The sequence below is a fragment of the Symphalangus syndactylus genome, chromosome X (genome assembly GCF_028878055.3).
Source record: "Symphalangus syndactylus isolate Jambi chromosome X, NHGRI_mSymSyn1-v2.1_pri, whole genome shotgun sequence".
NCBI classification, from domain to species: Eukaryota; Metazoa; Chordata; class Mammalia; order Primates; family Hylobatidae; genus Symphalangus; species Symphalangus syndactylus.
Genome location: NC_072447.2, coordinates 110,908,572 through 110,923,960, shown reverse-complemented (window position 1 = coordinate 110,923,960; position 15,389 = coordinate 110,908,572). Strand labels below are relative to the sequence as shown.

At 39.0% G+C, this 15,389-nt stretch overlaps 1 protein-coding gene across 3 annotated transcripts in view; it reads left to right on the top strand.

Moving 5' to 3' along the window:
* The window catches only part of MORC4 (MORC family CW-type zinc finger 4), a 59,448-nt gene that overhangs the window by 22,549 nt on the left and 21,510 nt on the right, over positions 1–15,389 (top strand). For all 3 annotated transcript variants that reach the window (XM_055268619.1, XM_055268618.1, XM_055268620.2), the window contains 2 exons: positions 396–496; positions 14,939–15,037. In XM_055268619.1, coding sequence (XP_055124594.1) covers positions 396–496; positions 14,939–15,037 — 200 coding nt within the window. The remainder of the gene's footprint in view (positions 1–395; positions 497–14,938; positions 15,038–15,389) is intronic.

Sequence of the window (15,389 nt, the reverse complement as noted above, 5' to 3'; positions counted from 1 at the left end):
ATATTTGTTTCAGTTCCTTAGAACAGTAGTATATAACCTTGATTTTTTTAGCTCGGTAATTTATTCAAATGCAGTCTTATGGCAGTCCTGGAATATAAAGCAGATAGAAGTGGAGGTAGTGTGGGTGAAGTAGAGATGGCTACTAATTGCAGAAGACTCCTAGGGATCTATGGATCATATTTTGAAAATCTCTGCCCTAGAATTTGTCAGAATTTCTAGTTCAGTTTAATGCTTGCAGTCTGTTGATGTACATTTTAAGTGTTTCTCTAGATCTTGATGGTCTTTTCTTGCCCATGAAGTTTATGTAACCTTTCTATTATTGTTTGGAATCAAAAGGAAATGCCTCCAGGCAGCCAACAGTAATGTAAGTGTTGAAATTAATATTTTCTTCTAAGCCAACTCGTGGAGAAGGTGTAGGAGTAATTGGAGTCATTGAGTGCAATTTCCTAAAACCTGCCTACAACAAACAAGACTTTGAGTATACCAAGGAGTACCGGTGAGTCACTCCCAATCTGAGGTGCTTCTGTTAGTTTGTTCAGATATGATTCTATTCTCCAAAGCCTCTAAAACCATCTCTAAAAACCAGCTAAATAAGTTAACTGAGAATTACTTCAAATTTGTTTTCCAAGATTAGAGATAAAATGATTTCATTTTAAAATTAAAGTTTGCTGAATGATATATGGAGTCTCGTTGAGATTAACCTCACCTTTAGAAATTATGCAAAGAGCATAGGAGTAATTTGATAAAAGATTTCTGGGGAAATGAAAAGCTTTGGAATTGATCTTAATGGAAACAGATGAATGGATCTGAAGTTATGGAATACATTGGATAAAAAAAAAAGCAGGTTGAAATTTGTTCCAAAAATTTTTCTTGAAGCCAGTGAACAGATTTAGAGCAAAGTGATGGAACAGCAGGAAAGACATGTGCTTTCATTAAAGCATCTAGATTTAATAGGGCAGGCAAACAGGTAAGAATCTGAAGAGAACTCGACATTATGGCTGAACTAGTAGGGATATTTTTAGAAAGGAGTTTTTAAAGCCAGGTTAGAATAGCTTGTTTAAAAAATGTCGAGAGGGAGATGGGTCTTTATTTCATTAAGTATTATGAGACAGCTTCTATGTGCCAGGTACTAAGGATGAAAAATAAGACTGTTTGACACCTGTGAACAAATATGTATGCAAATAAGAAACTTAAATACTTATAAAATAATTGCTTTAATAGGGGATATGTGCAAAGTGGGGAGAACCTTAAATATGCTTAAGGGAGTCAGGGAAGGCTTCACAAAGCAGATTATATTTGAGATTAAATATGAAGGAAAAGTTTTCTAGGTGGACAATAGAGGAAGGACATTCTAAGCAGAGGGAAGTATCTGTAAGGGGAAAAAAGGGTAAGGGGTATTCTGGGAGTATGGAGAAAGAAGGCATGAGGACATTTGCTGTCATTTTCCTTGAAGTTTCAGTAGTAAATATTTTTCTTAGAGTGGGAGAAAAGAAATTTCCCAAATCTCTTTTGTTTTGCGCCCAGACTGTAATAAAGTCAAGTCTTGTACCTTAATTTGTCTGTAACCACAAGAATTTTAGGTTTAGTGTTTGAGAGAGATAACTATTTGAATGGCAACTCCAAATTAATTTCAGGGTAATTGGTTCATGGTCACTTGGCCTACTCAGTGGTTATGACAACTACCTGCCCTCAGTCTAAGTAAAATGGCTATTTAAATATAAATCTGGCCCATAATGGAAATCTTTGACCAGGAGTTGACTCTAAGTGAAAGCTTAGGAATGACATTAGTTTGACAAAAGTCTCCGAGTCAAGTTATTATGTTTCAATTGAGTGAAAAGAATATTGAATTGCTGATGACTACCTAAATAATTAAGATTTGTGAAATTCAAATGTTAGATATTAAAAATTATTTAACATCTTTCTATATCATCTTTGCTACCAACCCTCCAAATCTACCTTTAAAATTTTACAGGCATTAGATCTTTGGTTTTTGATGTCTAGTTTTGGTATGATGAGGTGATTACAGTGGATCAGATAGAGATAGTCTGTAGACAGTAGATTTATTCAGTTGAACACACAGGATTTCTGACTTACTTAGCATAACATCTGCTACACACTTTATTAAAAACAGAGAACTAGTATACTATTCTGCGTACAGTCTTTTGAGGATAACAAATTTGCATAACTCTTATGCCAATTCTGGCACCATTGCCCTTTTTTATTCAATTTATTTTATATAAAATGAAAAGGTATTTAAATTAAAAAAAGGAATTTAAGAGAGGGATTAGAGAAGGTTGTCTGCTATAACAAACTCATCTTATGAGTATTATAAATATCCAAACCTGCAAATGATAAAAGAGATACCAGCCATCATACTGCTGGAATGTCTACAAATAAATCATCTGTAATATCACTTTTAACAGTTGTGGAGCTTACAGTCATTTGTATAAACAGATTGTAACATATATGAAGTAATTTGGCGAGCAATAAAAAAGCTCTTTAATCAATCAAAACCTAAGTAGTATGTTATAGGGAAATTGCCTTGATATAGGAGATGGGGAAGGTTTTGGGTAGAAAGTATGACTTGAGATGTGCCTCACATGATATAAGATGTGGAAAAGAGGAAAGGGAATTCTAGGATGGAATTGTAGCATGAGTTAAGGTAGTGACAGGAACTCAGAATGGTAAGAATATGGGGAGGGGAGATAACAGGATATAACTAGAGTGAAGGCAAATCAAGTTAAATGAATAGAATAGAGCCATACCCCAGAGCAGCAGTTGGTAAACTTTTTCTGAAAAGGGCCAGAAAGGGTCACAACTACTTGATTTTGCTGTAGTATGAAAGCAGCCATAGACAATAAGTAAAGGAATCGGCATGGCTATGTTTAATATAATTTTGTTTACAAAAACAGGCAGTGGGCTGGATTTCGCTCCAGTTTGCTGACCCCTGTCCTAGAACCATCATTCCTAAATTACATGCTAAGCTACACATAATGAATTCATAGGAGAGCCATGAGGTATTTTACATCTTTGAGGGAAATACAGTGATACTCAACTTCTGTCTATAAACCACAGAAATTGTCTTCTATTGCTGTCATAACAAATTACCACATAACTTAGTGGCTGAAAACAATGCTAATTTACTGTCGTAGCATGCTGTAGGTTGGATGTCCTACACAGATCTTACTGGGCTATAATCAAGGTGTTGGCAGGGTTGCATTCCTTTCTGGAGGCTCTAAGGAAGAATCCATTTTCCTGTCTTCTCCAGCTTATGGAGGCTGCCAGCATTTCTTGCCCATGGCCCTCTTCCTTCACCTTCAAAGCTAGCAGTGACAGGTTGAGTCCTCATATTGCATCACTCTGATGACCTTGCTTTTGTCATCATGTCTTCTCTGATTCTGACTCTTCTGCTGCACTCTTCTACTTTTAAGGTCCCTTGTGATTACATTGGATAATTCAGGATATTCTTCCTGTCTTAAGGTCAACTTGATGAGTAACCTAAATTCCCACTTGCTTTGTAAACATTATTCTGTCTATCACAGTCTGCCCTTTGTTCTCTCAGATTCCACTTACATCTCATATGCAAAATATGTTCACCCCATCCCAGCGTTTCCAAAAGTCTCCACCCATTACAGCATCAATGCAGAGTCAAACATTTCGTGTAAATGTCATCAGCTCAAAAGTCTCAAATCTCATTATCTAAATCACATAAGGGCAATACTCTGAGTATGGTACATCTTAGGGCAAAACTCCTTTACATCTGTGGATATGTATTTTCTTTTTTGTATTTTGCTGTTAAAATACAGTGGTGGGACAAGCATAGGATACTAATTATATATATTCTTGTTCGAATGGGGGAGAAACTAAAAGGAAAAAAGGGGTCACAGGTCCCAGGCATTTTCAAAATCTAGCCAGGCACATTCCATTAAATGTCAAGGCCTTCATCCTCTAGTCTTGAGGCTTTGCCCTCTGGGCTTACGGCTCCACCCTCAAAGCTGTCTTTCCTTTTTCCTGAAGGGTAGCATGTGTTGGCAGCTGAGTAGTTTCATCAGCCTGTTTCCTGACTGTAGAATTTTCAAGGTCCAACAGGGTTCTCTCAATCCCTTTCAATTCAAGCTAGCTTTTTGTTTTGATTTTTTGTTTGTTTGTTTGTTTTTGAGATGGAGTTTTGCTCTTGTTGCCCAGGCTGGAGTGCAGTGGCAACCGCAACCTCCCCATCCCGGGTTCAAGCGATTGTCCTGCCTCAGCCTCCGGAGTAGCTGGGATTACAGGCATGCACCACCACACCCGGCTAATTTTGTATTTTTAGTAGAGACGGGGTTTCTCCATGTTGGTCAGTCTGGTCTTGAACTCCCGACCTCAGGTGATCTGCCTGCCTCGGCCTCCCAAAGTGCTGAGATTTCAGGTGTGAGCTACTGCGCCTGGCCTCAAGCTAGCTTTCATGCTAGCATGCCATTCTTAAGAACCTTGTGAGTCTCCCATGCATGTCATGTATATTCATGTCATCCAACAAGAGGCTCTTGGCAGGTCTTTCCTAGGGAATCCTATATCTATTTTTTGGCTTTAGCTGAGACGGCTATGGAGATCTGTGAGTCACATGCTTTATCTTTTTTTTTTATTATTATACTTTAAATTCTGGGTTACATGTGCAGAATGTGCAATTTTGTTACATAGGTATACACGTGCCATGGTGGTTTGCTGCACCCATCAACCCGTCACCTACATTAGGTATTTCTCCTAATGTTATCCCTCCCCTAGCTTCCCACCCCCTACAGGCCCCAGTGTGTGATGTTCCCCTCCCTGTGTCCATGTGTTCTCATTGTTCAACTCCCACTTATGAGTGAGAACAGGCGGTGTTTGGTTTTCTGATCTTGTGATAGTTTGCTGGGAATGATGGTTTCCAGCTTCATCCATGTCCCTGCAAAGGACATGAACTCACCCTTTTTTATGACTGCATAGTATTCCATGATATATATGTGCCACATTTTCTTAATCCAGTCTATCATTGATAGACATTTGGGTTGGTTCCAAGTCTTTGCTATTGTGAATAGTGCTGCAGTAAACGTACGTGTGCATGTGTCTTTATAGTAGAATGATTTATAATCCTTTGGGTATATACCCAGTAATGGGATTGCTGGGTGAAATGGTATTTCTAGTTCTAGATCCTTGTGGAATCGCCACACTGTCTTCCACAATGGTTGAACTAATTTACGCTCCCACCAACAGTGTCAAAGGGTTCCTATTTTTCCATAACCTCTCCAGCATCTGTTGTTTCCTGGCTTTTTAATGGTCGCCATTCTAACTGGCATGAGATGGTGTCTCATTGTGGTTTTGATTTGCATTTCTCTAATGACCAGTGATGATGAGCATTTTTTTCATATGTCTGTTGGCTGCATAAATTTCTTTTGAGAAGTGTCTGTTCATATGCTTTGCCCATTTTTTGATGGGGTTGTTTGCTTTTTCATTGTAAATTTGCTTAAGTTCTTTGTAGATTCTGGATGTTAGCCCTTTGTCAGATGGATAGTTTACAAAATTTTTATCCCATTCTGTAGGTTGCTTGTTCATTCTGATGATAGTCTCTTTTGCTGTACAGAAGCTCTTTAGTTTAATTACATCCCATTTGTCAATGTTGGCTTTTGTTGCCATTGCTTTTGGTGTTTTAGACATGAAGTCTTTGCCCATGCCTATGTCCTGAATGGTATTGCCCAGGTTTTCTTCTAGGATTTTTATGGTCCTAGGTCTTACATTTAAGTCTTTGATCCATCTTGAGTTGATTTTTGTATAAGGTGCAAGGAAGTGGTCCAGTTTCAGTTTACTGCATATGGCTAGCCAGTTTTCCTAACACCAGTTATTAAATATGGAATCTTTTCCCCATTGCTTGTGTGTGTCAGGTTTGTCAAAGATCAGATAGTGGTAAATGTGTGGTATTATTTCTGAGGCCTCCGTTCTGTTCCTTTAGTCTGTAATCTGTTTTGGTACCAGTACCATGCTGTTTTGGTTACTGTATCCTTGTAGTAAAGTTTGAAGTCAGGTAGCATGATGCCTCCAGCTTTGTTCTTCTTGCCCAGGATTGTCTTGCCTATGCGGGCTCGTTTTTGGTTCCATATGAAGTTTAAAGTAGGTTTTTCCAATTCTGTGAAGAAAGTCAGTGGTAGCTTGATGGGGATAGCATTGAATCTATAAATTACTTTGGGCACTAAGGCCATTTTCACAATATTGATTCTTCCTATCCATGAGCATGGAGTGTTTTTCCATTCGTTTGTGTCCTCTCTGATTTCCTGGAGCAGTGGTTTGTAGTTCTCCTTGAAGAGGTCCTTCACATCCATTGTAAGTTATATTCCTAGGTATTTTATTCTCTTAGTAGCAATTGTGAAGGGGAGTTCACTCATGATTTGGCTCTGTTTGTCTATTATTCGTGTATAGGAATGCTTGTGATTTTTGCGCATTGATTTCGTATCCTGAAACTGCTGAAGTTGCTTATTAGCTTAAGGAGATTTTGGGCTGAGACAATGGGGTTTTCTAAATATACAATCACGTCATCTGTAAACAGAGACAATTTGACTTCCTCTCTTCCTATTTGAATACCATTTATTGCTTTCTCTTGCATGATTGCCCTGGCCAGAACTTCCAATACCATGTTGAATAGGAGTGGTGGGAGAGGGCATCCTTGTCTTGTGCCAGTTTTCAAAGGGAATGCTTCCAGTGTTTGCCCATTTGGTATGATATTGGCTGTGGGTTTGTCATAAATAGCTCTTATTATTTTGAAATAAGTTCCATCAATACCTAGTTTATTGAGAGTTTTAGCATGAAAGGCTGTTGAATTTTGTCACAGGCCTTTTCTGCATCTATGGAGATAATCATGTGGTTTTTGTCATTGGTTCTGTTTATGTGATGGATTATGTTTATTGATTTGTGTATGTTGAACCAGCCTTGCATCCCAGGGATGAAGCCGACTTGATCGGTTTGCCAGCGTTTTATTGAGGATTTTCGCATCGATGTTCATCAGGGATATTGGCCTAAAATTTTCTTTTTTTGTTGTGTCTCTGCCAGGCTTTGGTATCAGGATGATCCTGGCTTGATAAAATGAGTTAGGGAGGATTCCCTCTTTTTCTATTGATTGGAATAGTTTCAGAAGGAATGGTACCAGCTCCTCTTTGTATCTCTGGTAGAATTCAGCTGTGAATCCGTCTGGTCCTGGACTTTTTTTGGTTGGTAGGCTATTAATTATTGCCTCAATTTCGGAGCCTGTTATTGGTCTATTCAGAGATTCAGCTTCTTCCTGCTTTACACTTAGGAGGGTGTATGTGTCGAGGAATTTATCCATTTCTTCTAGATTTTCTAGTTTATTTACATAGAGGTATTTATAGTATTCTCTGATGGTAGTTTGTATTTCTGTGGGATCAGTGGTGATATCCCCTTCATCATTTTTTATTGTGTCTATTTGATTCTTCTCTCTTTTCTTCTTTATTAATCTTGCTAGCAGTCTGTCTATTTGGTTGATCTTTTCAAAAAATCAGCTCCTGGGATTCATTGAATTTTTGAAGGGTTTTTTGTGTCTCTATCTCCTTCATTTCTGCTCTGATGTTAGTTATTTCTTGCCTTCTGCTAGCTTTTGAATTTGTTTGCTCTTGCTTCTCTAGTTCTTTTAATGGTGATGTTAAGGTGTTGATTTTAGATCTCTCCTGCTTTCTCTTGTGGGCATTTAGTGCTGTAAATTTCCCTCTACAGACAGCTTTAAACGTGTCCCAGAGATTCTGGTACATTGTGTCTTTATTCTCATTGGTTTCAAAGACCATCTTTATTTCTGCCTTCATTTCATTATTTACCCACTAGTCATTCAGGAGCAGGTTGTTCAGTTTCCATGTAGTTGTGCGATTTTGAGTGGGATTCTTAATCCTGAGTTATAATTTCATTGCACTGTGGTCTGAGAGACAGTTTTTTGTGATTTCTGTTCTTTTACATTTGATGAGTGTTTTACTTCCAATTACGTGGTCAATTTTAGAATAAGTGCTATGTGGTACTGAGAAGAATGTATATTCTGTTGATTCGTGGTGGAGAGTTCTGTAGATGTCTGTTAGGTCTGCTTGGTCCAGAGCTGAGTTCAAGTCCTGGATATCCGTGTTAATTTTCTGTCTCGTTGATCTGTCTAATGTTGACAATGGGGTGTTAAAGTCTCCCATTATTACTGTGTGGGAGTCTAAGTCTCTTTGTAGGTCTCCAAGAACTTGCTTTATGAATCTGGGTGTTCTTGTATTGGGTGCATATATATTTAGGATAGTTAGCTCTTCTTGTTAAATTGATCCCTTTACCATTATGTAATGGCCTTCTCTGTCTCTTTTGATCTTTGTTGGTTTAAGGTCTATTTTATCAGAGACCAAGATTGCAACCCCTGCTTTTGTTTTTTTTTTTGCTTTTCATTTCCTTGGTAGATCTTCCTCCATCCCTTCATTTTGAGCCTGTGTGTGTCTTTGCACGTGAGATGGGTCTCCTGAATACAGCACACCAATGGGTCTTGACTCTTTATCCCGTTTGCCAGTCTGTGTCTTTTAATTCAGCATTTAGTCCATTTACATTTAGGGTTAATATTGTCATGTGTGAATTTGATCCTGTCATTATGATGCTAGCTGGTTATTTCACCTGTTAATTGATGCAGTTTCTTCATAGTGTCAATGGTGTTTATAATTTGGCATGTTTTTGCAGTGGCTGGTACCAGTTGTTCCTATCCATGTTTAGTGCTTCCTTCAGGAGCTCTTGTAAGGCAGGCCTGGTGGTGACATAATCTCTCATCATTTGTTTGTCTGTAAAGGATTTTATTTCTCCTTCACTTATGAAGCTTAGTTTGGCTGTATATTAAATTCTCGTTTGAAAATTCTTTCCTTTAAGAATGTTGAATATTGGCCCCTACTCTCTTCTGGCTTATAGGGTTTCTGCAGAGAGATCCACTGTTAGTCTGATGGGCTATGCTTTGTGGGTGTCCCGCCCTTTCTCTCTGGCTGCTCTTAACAGTTTTTCCTTCATTTCAACCTTGGTGAATCTGAAAATTGTATGTCTTGGGGTTGCTCTTCTTGAGGAGTATCTTTATGGTGTTCTCTGTATTTCCTGAATTTGAATGTTGGCCTGTCTTTCTAGGTTGGGGAAGTTCTCCTGGATAATATCCTGAAGAGTGTTTTCTAACTTGGTTCCATTTTCCTGTCACTTTCAGGATCACCAATCAAACGTGGATTTGGTCTTTTCACATAGTCCCATATTTCTTGGAGGCTTTGTTCATTTCTTTTCACTCTGTTTTCTCTAATTTTCTTCTCACTTTATTTCATTAATTTTATCTTCAATCACTGATTTCCTTTCTTCCACTTCATCAAATTGGCTATTGAAGCTTGTGTATGCCTCAGGAAGTTCTCATACTATGGTTTTTAGCTCTATCAGGTCATTAAAGCTCTTCTCTACACTGGTTATTCTAATTAGCCATTCGTCTAACCTTTTTTCTAGGTTTTTAGCTTCCTTACGATGGGTTAGAACATTTTCCTTTTGCTCAGAGTGGTTTGTTATTACCCACCTTCTGAAGCCTACTTCTGTCAACTTGTCAAACTCATTCTCCATCCAGTTTTGTTCCCTTGCTGGCAAGGAGTTGTGTTCCTTTGGAGGAGAAGAGGTGTTCGATTTTTGGAGTTTTCAGCCTTTCTGCTCTGGTTTCTCCTTATCTTTGTGGTTTTATCTACCTTTGGTCTTTGATGTTGGGGACCTACGGATGGCGTTTTGGTGTGGATGTCCCTTTTGTTGATGTTGATGCTATTCCTTTCTGTTTGTTAGTTTTCCTTCTAACAGACAGGCCTCTCAGCTGCAGGTCTGTTGGAGTTTGCTGGAGGTCCACTTCAGATGCTGTTTGCCTGAGTGTCATGAGCAGAGGCTGCAGAACAACAAATATTGCTGCCTGATCCTTCCTCTGGAAGCTTTGTCCCAGAGGGGCACCTGCCTGTATGAGGTGTCTGTTGGCCCCTACTGGGAAGTGTCTCCCAGTCAGGCTACACAGGGGTCAGGGACTTACTTGAGGAGGCAGTCTGTCCGTTATCGGAGCTTGAACGTTGTGCTTGGAGAACCACTTCTTTCTTCAGAGCTGTCAGGCAGGGACATTTCTGTCTGCAGAAGCTGTCTGCTGCCTTTTGTTCAGATATGCCCTGCCCCCAGAGGTGGAATCTAGAGAGGCAGTAGGCCTTGCTGAGCTGTGGTGAGTTCCGCCCAGTTCGAACTTCCCTGCTGCTTTGTATACACTGTGAGCATAGAACCACCTACTCAAGCCTCAGCAGTGGCAGATGCCCCTCCCTCTGCCAAGCTCCCGTGTTCCAGGTCGATTTCAGACTGCTGCGCTAGCAGTGAGCAAGGCTCTATGGGCGTGGCATCCGCCAAGCCAGGCACAGGAGGGGACCTCCTGGTCTGCTGGTTGTGAAGACGGTGGGAAAAGTGCAGTATTTGGGCAGAAGTGTACTGCTTCTCCAGGTATAGTCACTCACAGCTTCCCTTGGCTAGGAAAGGGAAATCCCCCAACCTCTTGCGTTTCCCCGTGAGGTGATGACCCGCCCTGCTTTGGCTTGCCCTCCGTGGGCTGCACCCACTCTTCAACCAGTCCCAATGAGATGAACCAGGTACCTCAGTTGGAAATGCAGAAATCACCTGTCTTCTGCGTCGATCTCGCTGGGAGCTGTAGACTGGGGCTGTTTCTATTCAGCCAGCTTGGAAGTGCTCGCTTTATCTTTTCAAAGAGTATTTTGTGTGACTGAATGCTCTGACCTTTTGATTTTCTGAGATATTATCAAAAGATTGTCCAGCCCCAGCCTCAGCTTTTTCTCTAAAGCATACTTTCCTGACAGCGAATCTCTAAATTTTAGCATATTTTGCAATCTGGATGGGCTGAGAATTTCCCAAGTAATCAAGTCCTGGTTTCTTTTTGTTTAATAGTTCATTCTTCAATTTGTCTCTCTCCTCTTGCATTTTACATAAGCAGCAAGAAGATACCAGGCCACACCTTTAACACTTTTCCTGAAGATCTCCTCAGCTAAATTTCCAGTTTCATCATTTACAAGTTCTGTTTTCCACATAACTGTAGGACAGTTCTGCTAAGCTTTCTGCCACTGTGTAACAAGGATCATCTTCTCTAAAGTTTTCCAATAACATGTTTGTCACTTCCTTCTGAGCCTTCACTAGCAATGCCGTTAACATCCATATTTCTACCAATAGTCTGTTTACAATGATTTGGGTGTTCTCTAAGGTAATTTGTGTTTTCTCTACCATACTTTTCACTTCTTTCTGAGCCCTCATTAGTGAAAGCATTTATTAACATATATATTTCTACTAACGTCTGTTGAAGGCATTGTAGATTTTTTTCTATCAAGCTTCTCAAAATTTTTGCAACCTCTGCCAATTGCCAATTCCAAAGCCACTTCCATATTTTTAGGTATTTGTTATAGTAGTACTCCTCTTCCGGGTACCATCTGCTACATTCTTTTTCATTATATCATATCTTTGTGAATCTGGATTTAATCCATTTACATTTAAAGTAATTACCGATAAGGAGTGACTTACTTCTGTCATTTGCTGTTTGTTTTCTGTGTCCCTTGTAGCTTTCTTTGCCCCTCATTTCCTACATTGCCGTCTTTTGTGTTTAGGTGATTTTTTTTATAGTGAAACATTTAAATTCCTTTCCCATTTCCTTTCGTGTATATTCTATAGCTATTTTCTTTGTGGTTATCATGGGAATTACATTTAATATCTTTTAAGTTATGACACTCTAATTTGGATTTATACTACCTTAACTTCAATTCCTTGCAAAAGTTCTGCTCCTTTAACAGCTCCATCACCATTCCTTTCAGTTGTTGATATCACAGAATTACATCTTTGTACATTGTGTGTCCAAAATCATAAATAATTTGTAATGGATTAGCCTTTTAAATTGCGTAGAAAACAAAATGAGGAGTTACAAACCGAAGTTACAATAATACTGGCTTGCAGACTCATAATTTTTATCTTTTCTTTTCTTTTCTTTTTTTTTTTTTGAGATGGAGTTTTGCACTTGTTGCCCAGGTTGGAGTGCAATGGCACCATCTTGGCTCACTGCAACCTCCTCTTCCCGGTTCAAGCTATTCTCCTGCCTCAGCCTCCCATGTAGCTGGGATTACAGGCATGCACCACCATGCCTAGCTACTTTTGTATTTTTAGTAGAGACAGCATTTTCACCATGTTGGTCAGGCTAGTCTCGAACTCCTGACCTCAGGTGATCCACCTGCCTCGGCCTCTCAAAGTGCTGGGATTACAGGCATGAGCCACTGCACCTGGCCAATTTTTTTCTTTTAAATGTATTCTCTTAAATTATATAGAAAATAAGTGGAGTTACAAACTTCAAGGATTCCTTGAATGTAATATGTTGTTTCTCTCTTAGTGTTTTTAAGATTCTCTCTTTGTCTTTGACTTTCATGGTTTGATTACAATGTGTCTGGGTCTGAGTCTCTCTGAGTTCATCCTACTTGGAGTTAAGGTTGGATGTTTATATTCGTGTCTTTCATCAAATTTGAGAAGTTTTTGGCAATTATTTATTCAAATATTCTTTCTGTTCCTTTCTCTCTTCTCTTTCTGGGACTCTGCTAATGCATATGTTGGACCACTTATGGTGTCCTATGGGTCCCTTAGTTTTTGTTCACTTTTCTTCAATCTTTATTCTTTCTGCTCTTAATACTTAATAATTTCCATTTTTTATCTTCAAGTTCACTGATTCTTTTTTCTGTCTGATCAGATCTGCCTTTGAATTCCTGCAGTTGATTTTTCGTTTCAGTTTTTAGAGCTCCAAACTTTGTTTTGGATTTCTTTTTAGGTTTATTATCTCTTTGTTGATTTTCTATTTTGCTTATGCATTGTTTTCTTGACTTTCTGCTCATCTTCATATAGTTTTTTTAGTATCTTTAAGACCGTTTTAAAATCTTTGTCAAGTTGATCTATCATCAGTTCTTTTTCAGGGGTGGTTTCTATTTTTTTCCTTTGAGTGGGCCACCCTGTCTTGTTTGTTTGTACGCCTTGTGACTTTTTGTTGTAAACTGAACATTTGAATCTAATAATGTGGTAACTCTGGAAACAAAATTCTCCTTTCCTATGGTTTGCTGGGTTTGTTGTTGTTGTTGTTGTTGTTGTTTTTGTTATGTTGTAGGCTTTCTCTGTGCCAAGGATTAACCTGAGAAGTAAGTTTAAGGTCTTTTCAGTTCTTTTCTCAGCTTGCATTTTTTTCTGGGCATTCACAGTGGCTTTCTAATTTTCCCCATATGTGCAATTGCTTTTGAATGTCCTTGTCTTTATGTCTGGCTCAAAAAAGGGGGAAAATAGAGAAATAGAGGAGGAAAAAAAGATGCCAGGTTTGAATCCTCTGGATGTCACTTCAGCTGGAGGAGTAGAGGGTTGAAACAATGGGGGAGGTTCAACAACAATGGTCTCTTGCCTTTTTGTCTTCACGTCTGTGATCAGAAGCAGCAAGCAGTGATCAGAGGATAGAATTGCAATATTTGGAGGACAGTGTCCTTTTTGCCCACACTGGCTCCTACAAGTTGCTCTTGGAACACATAGAGGGTTGCTTGCCACAGGGCTGGGAGTGGGGAATGGGTAGCTATTACTGAGCTAAGAACTGAAACTGACCAAAATTAACCACAATTTACCATCCAAGCCTTCCCCTGGAAGTTGCAAACTTTCCAGTAGACTCCAGAGTTTCAAAATAGTTACATCATGCAGCTTTTGCTACTGCAGTTGTTGTATATGTAAGGAGACAGCTTCCACATGCTTCTTATTCTGCCATCTTCCCATATGCCCATCTAATCTACTTCTTTTTAAAGTAGATTTTAAGTAGATGTTTAAGAGGAAATGAGGAATAGTTCTTTATCTGTGAGTTGAGGGAAGGATATAGACATAGAGTAGGAACATTAATAGGTTGAAGGGGAATAAGAGTTTATAGGGGAGCTCATATATGATTATTTTAATCTTTTCTGTGTAGTGAGAATCTAATAAGAATAAGGTGGAGATAAGGAAGAGTTTCTCTTAACAAGAGAAGAGCTCTGCAAAAACCTTGGGGAATGATCCAGGGGGCCAAGATATTTAAAAAACTCTGAATTCTAAGTGTACAGTTTTCCAGTTGTGTGTAGCTCTACATTAGGTTGTAATCTCAGGTTATGGAATTAAATAGGAATTAGTAATTCGAAAGTTGGAAGTTTTTAAAAGTAAAATTCAGGTTTTGATTTTTACAAATTACATTTTTGTTGACCCTGAGTCTACTGTTGTTCCTTTGGGGAGAGAAATAAAAGAGAAAGAGCAAAGGCTGGAACTCAGATACAGTCTCCAGTAACGGCTATGTGGTGGAATGTTGGAGTGCTTGTTCATGGGCACCATAATGCTGCTATGATCAGCATTTGGATGAAGAGGGACTATATAGACATACTAGAGTTAATATTTGATTGATTTATAATAGATAGGGTACAGTATTTGATTGTCTGATTTTTACCTTGTTCTGAATTATCTACCTGTAGTCATCTGACAATCAAATAACTCCCCATCAACTTATCAATATTTGGCTGTACCCTATCTCTGCAGTTTGGTCCTCTGTCATAGTCTCTAATGTCAAGTTACCCACACACTCCATGATTCAGCAAGCCCTGAAAATTTGTAGAACTCTACTTTTTAGCACTTGTGACCATTTCACCTTTTCAACCAAAGTGACTGTTCAGTGTTATAACTTTGTCATTTTGACACGTAGCTTGCAAAGGCAATGGATTCCCATCTTGGTTTCTTAAAGTGTAGATGTTCAAAAATATGCCAGATACTCTAAATTATTGGTGTCTGTTAAATTGGAACTTTTCAAACATTAAAGAATTGTTCAACAAGTGCTAAACTTTGACATACTTCTTGCATTTTCTTTCAGGCTAACAATAAATGCCCTTGCCCAGAAGCTCAATGCTTACTGGAAGGAAAAAACATCTCGAGATAATTTTGAGACCTCAACTGTAGCCAGGCCAATATTGTAAGTAATAGATACAGAATATGAATGTATTAGGGGTAATATCCATAGATCAAATGGAAGGAACAAGGGTAATGTGTCCAGATTTGGTTCCTGCCGGTGGGTTCGTGGTGTCACTGACTTCAAGAATGAAGCTGCAGACCTTCGTGGTGAGTGTTACAGCTCTTAAAGATGGCACCGACCCAAAGAGTGAGCGGTAGCAAGGTTTATTGTGAATAGCGAAAGGACAAAGCTTCCACAGCTTGGAAGGGGACCTGAGTGGGTTGCCACTGCTTGCTGGGGTGGACAGCTTTTTTTCCCTTATTGTTCCCTCCCATGTTCCATTTCTGTCCTATCAGAGTGCCCTTTTTTCAGT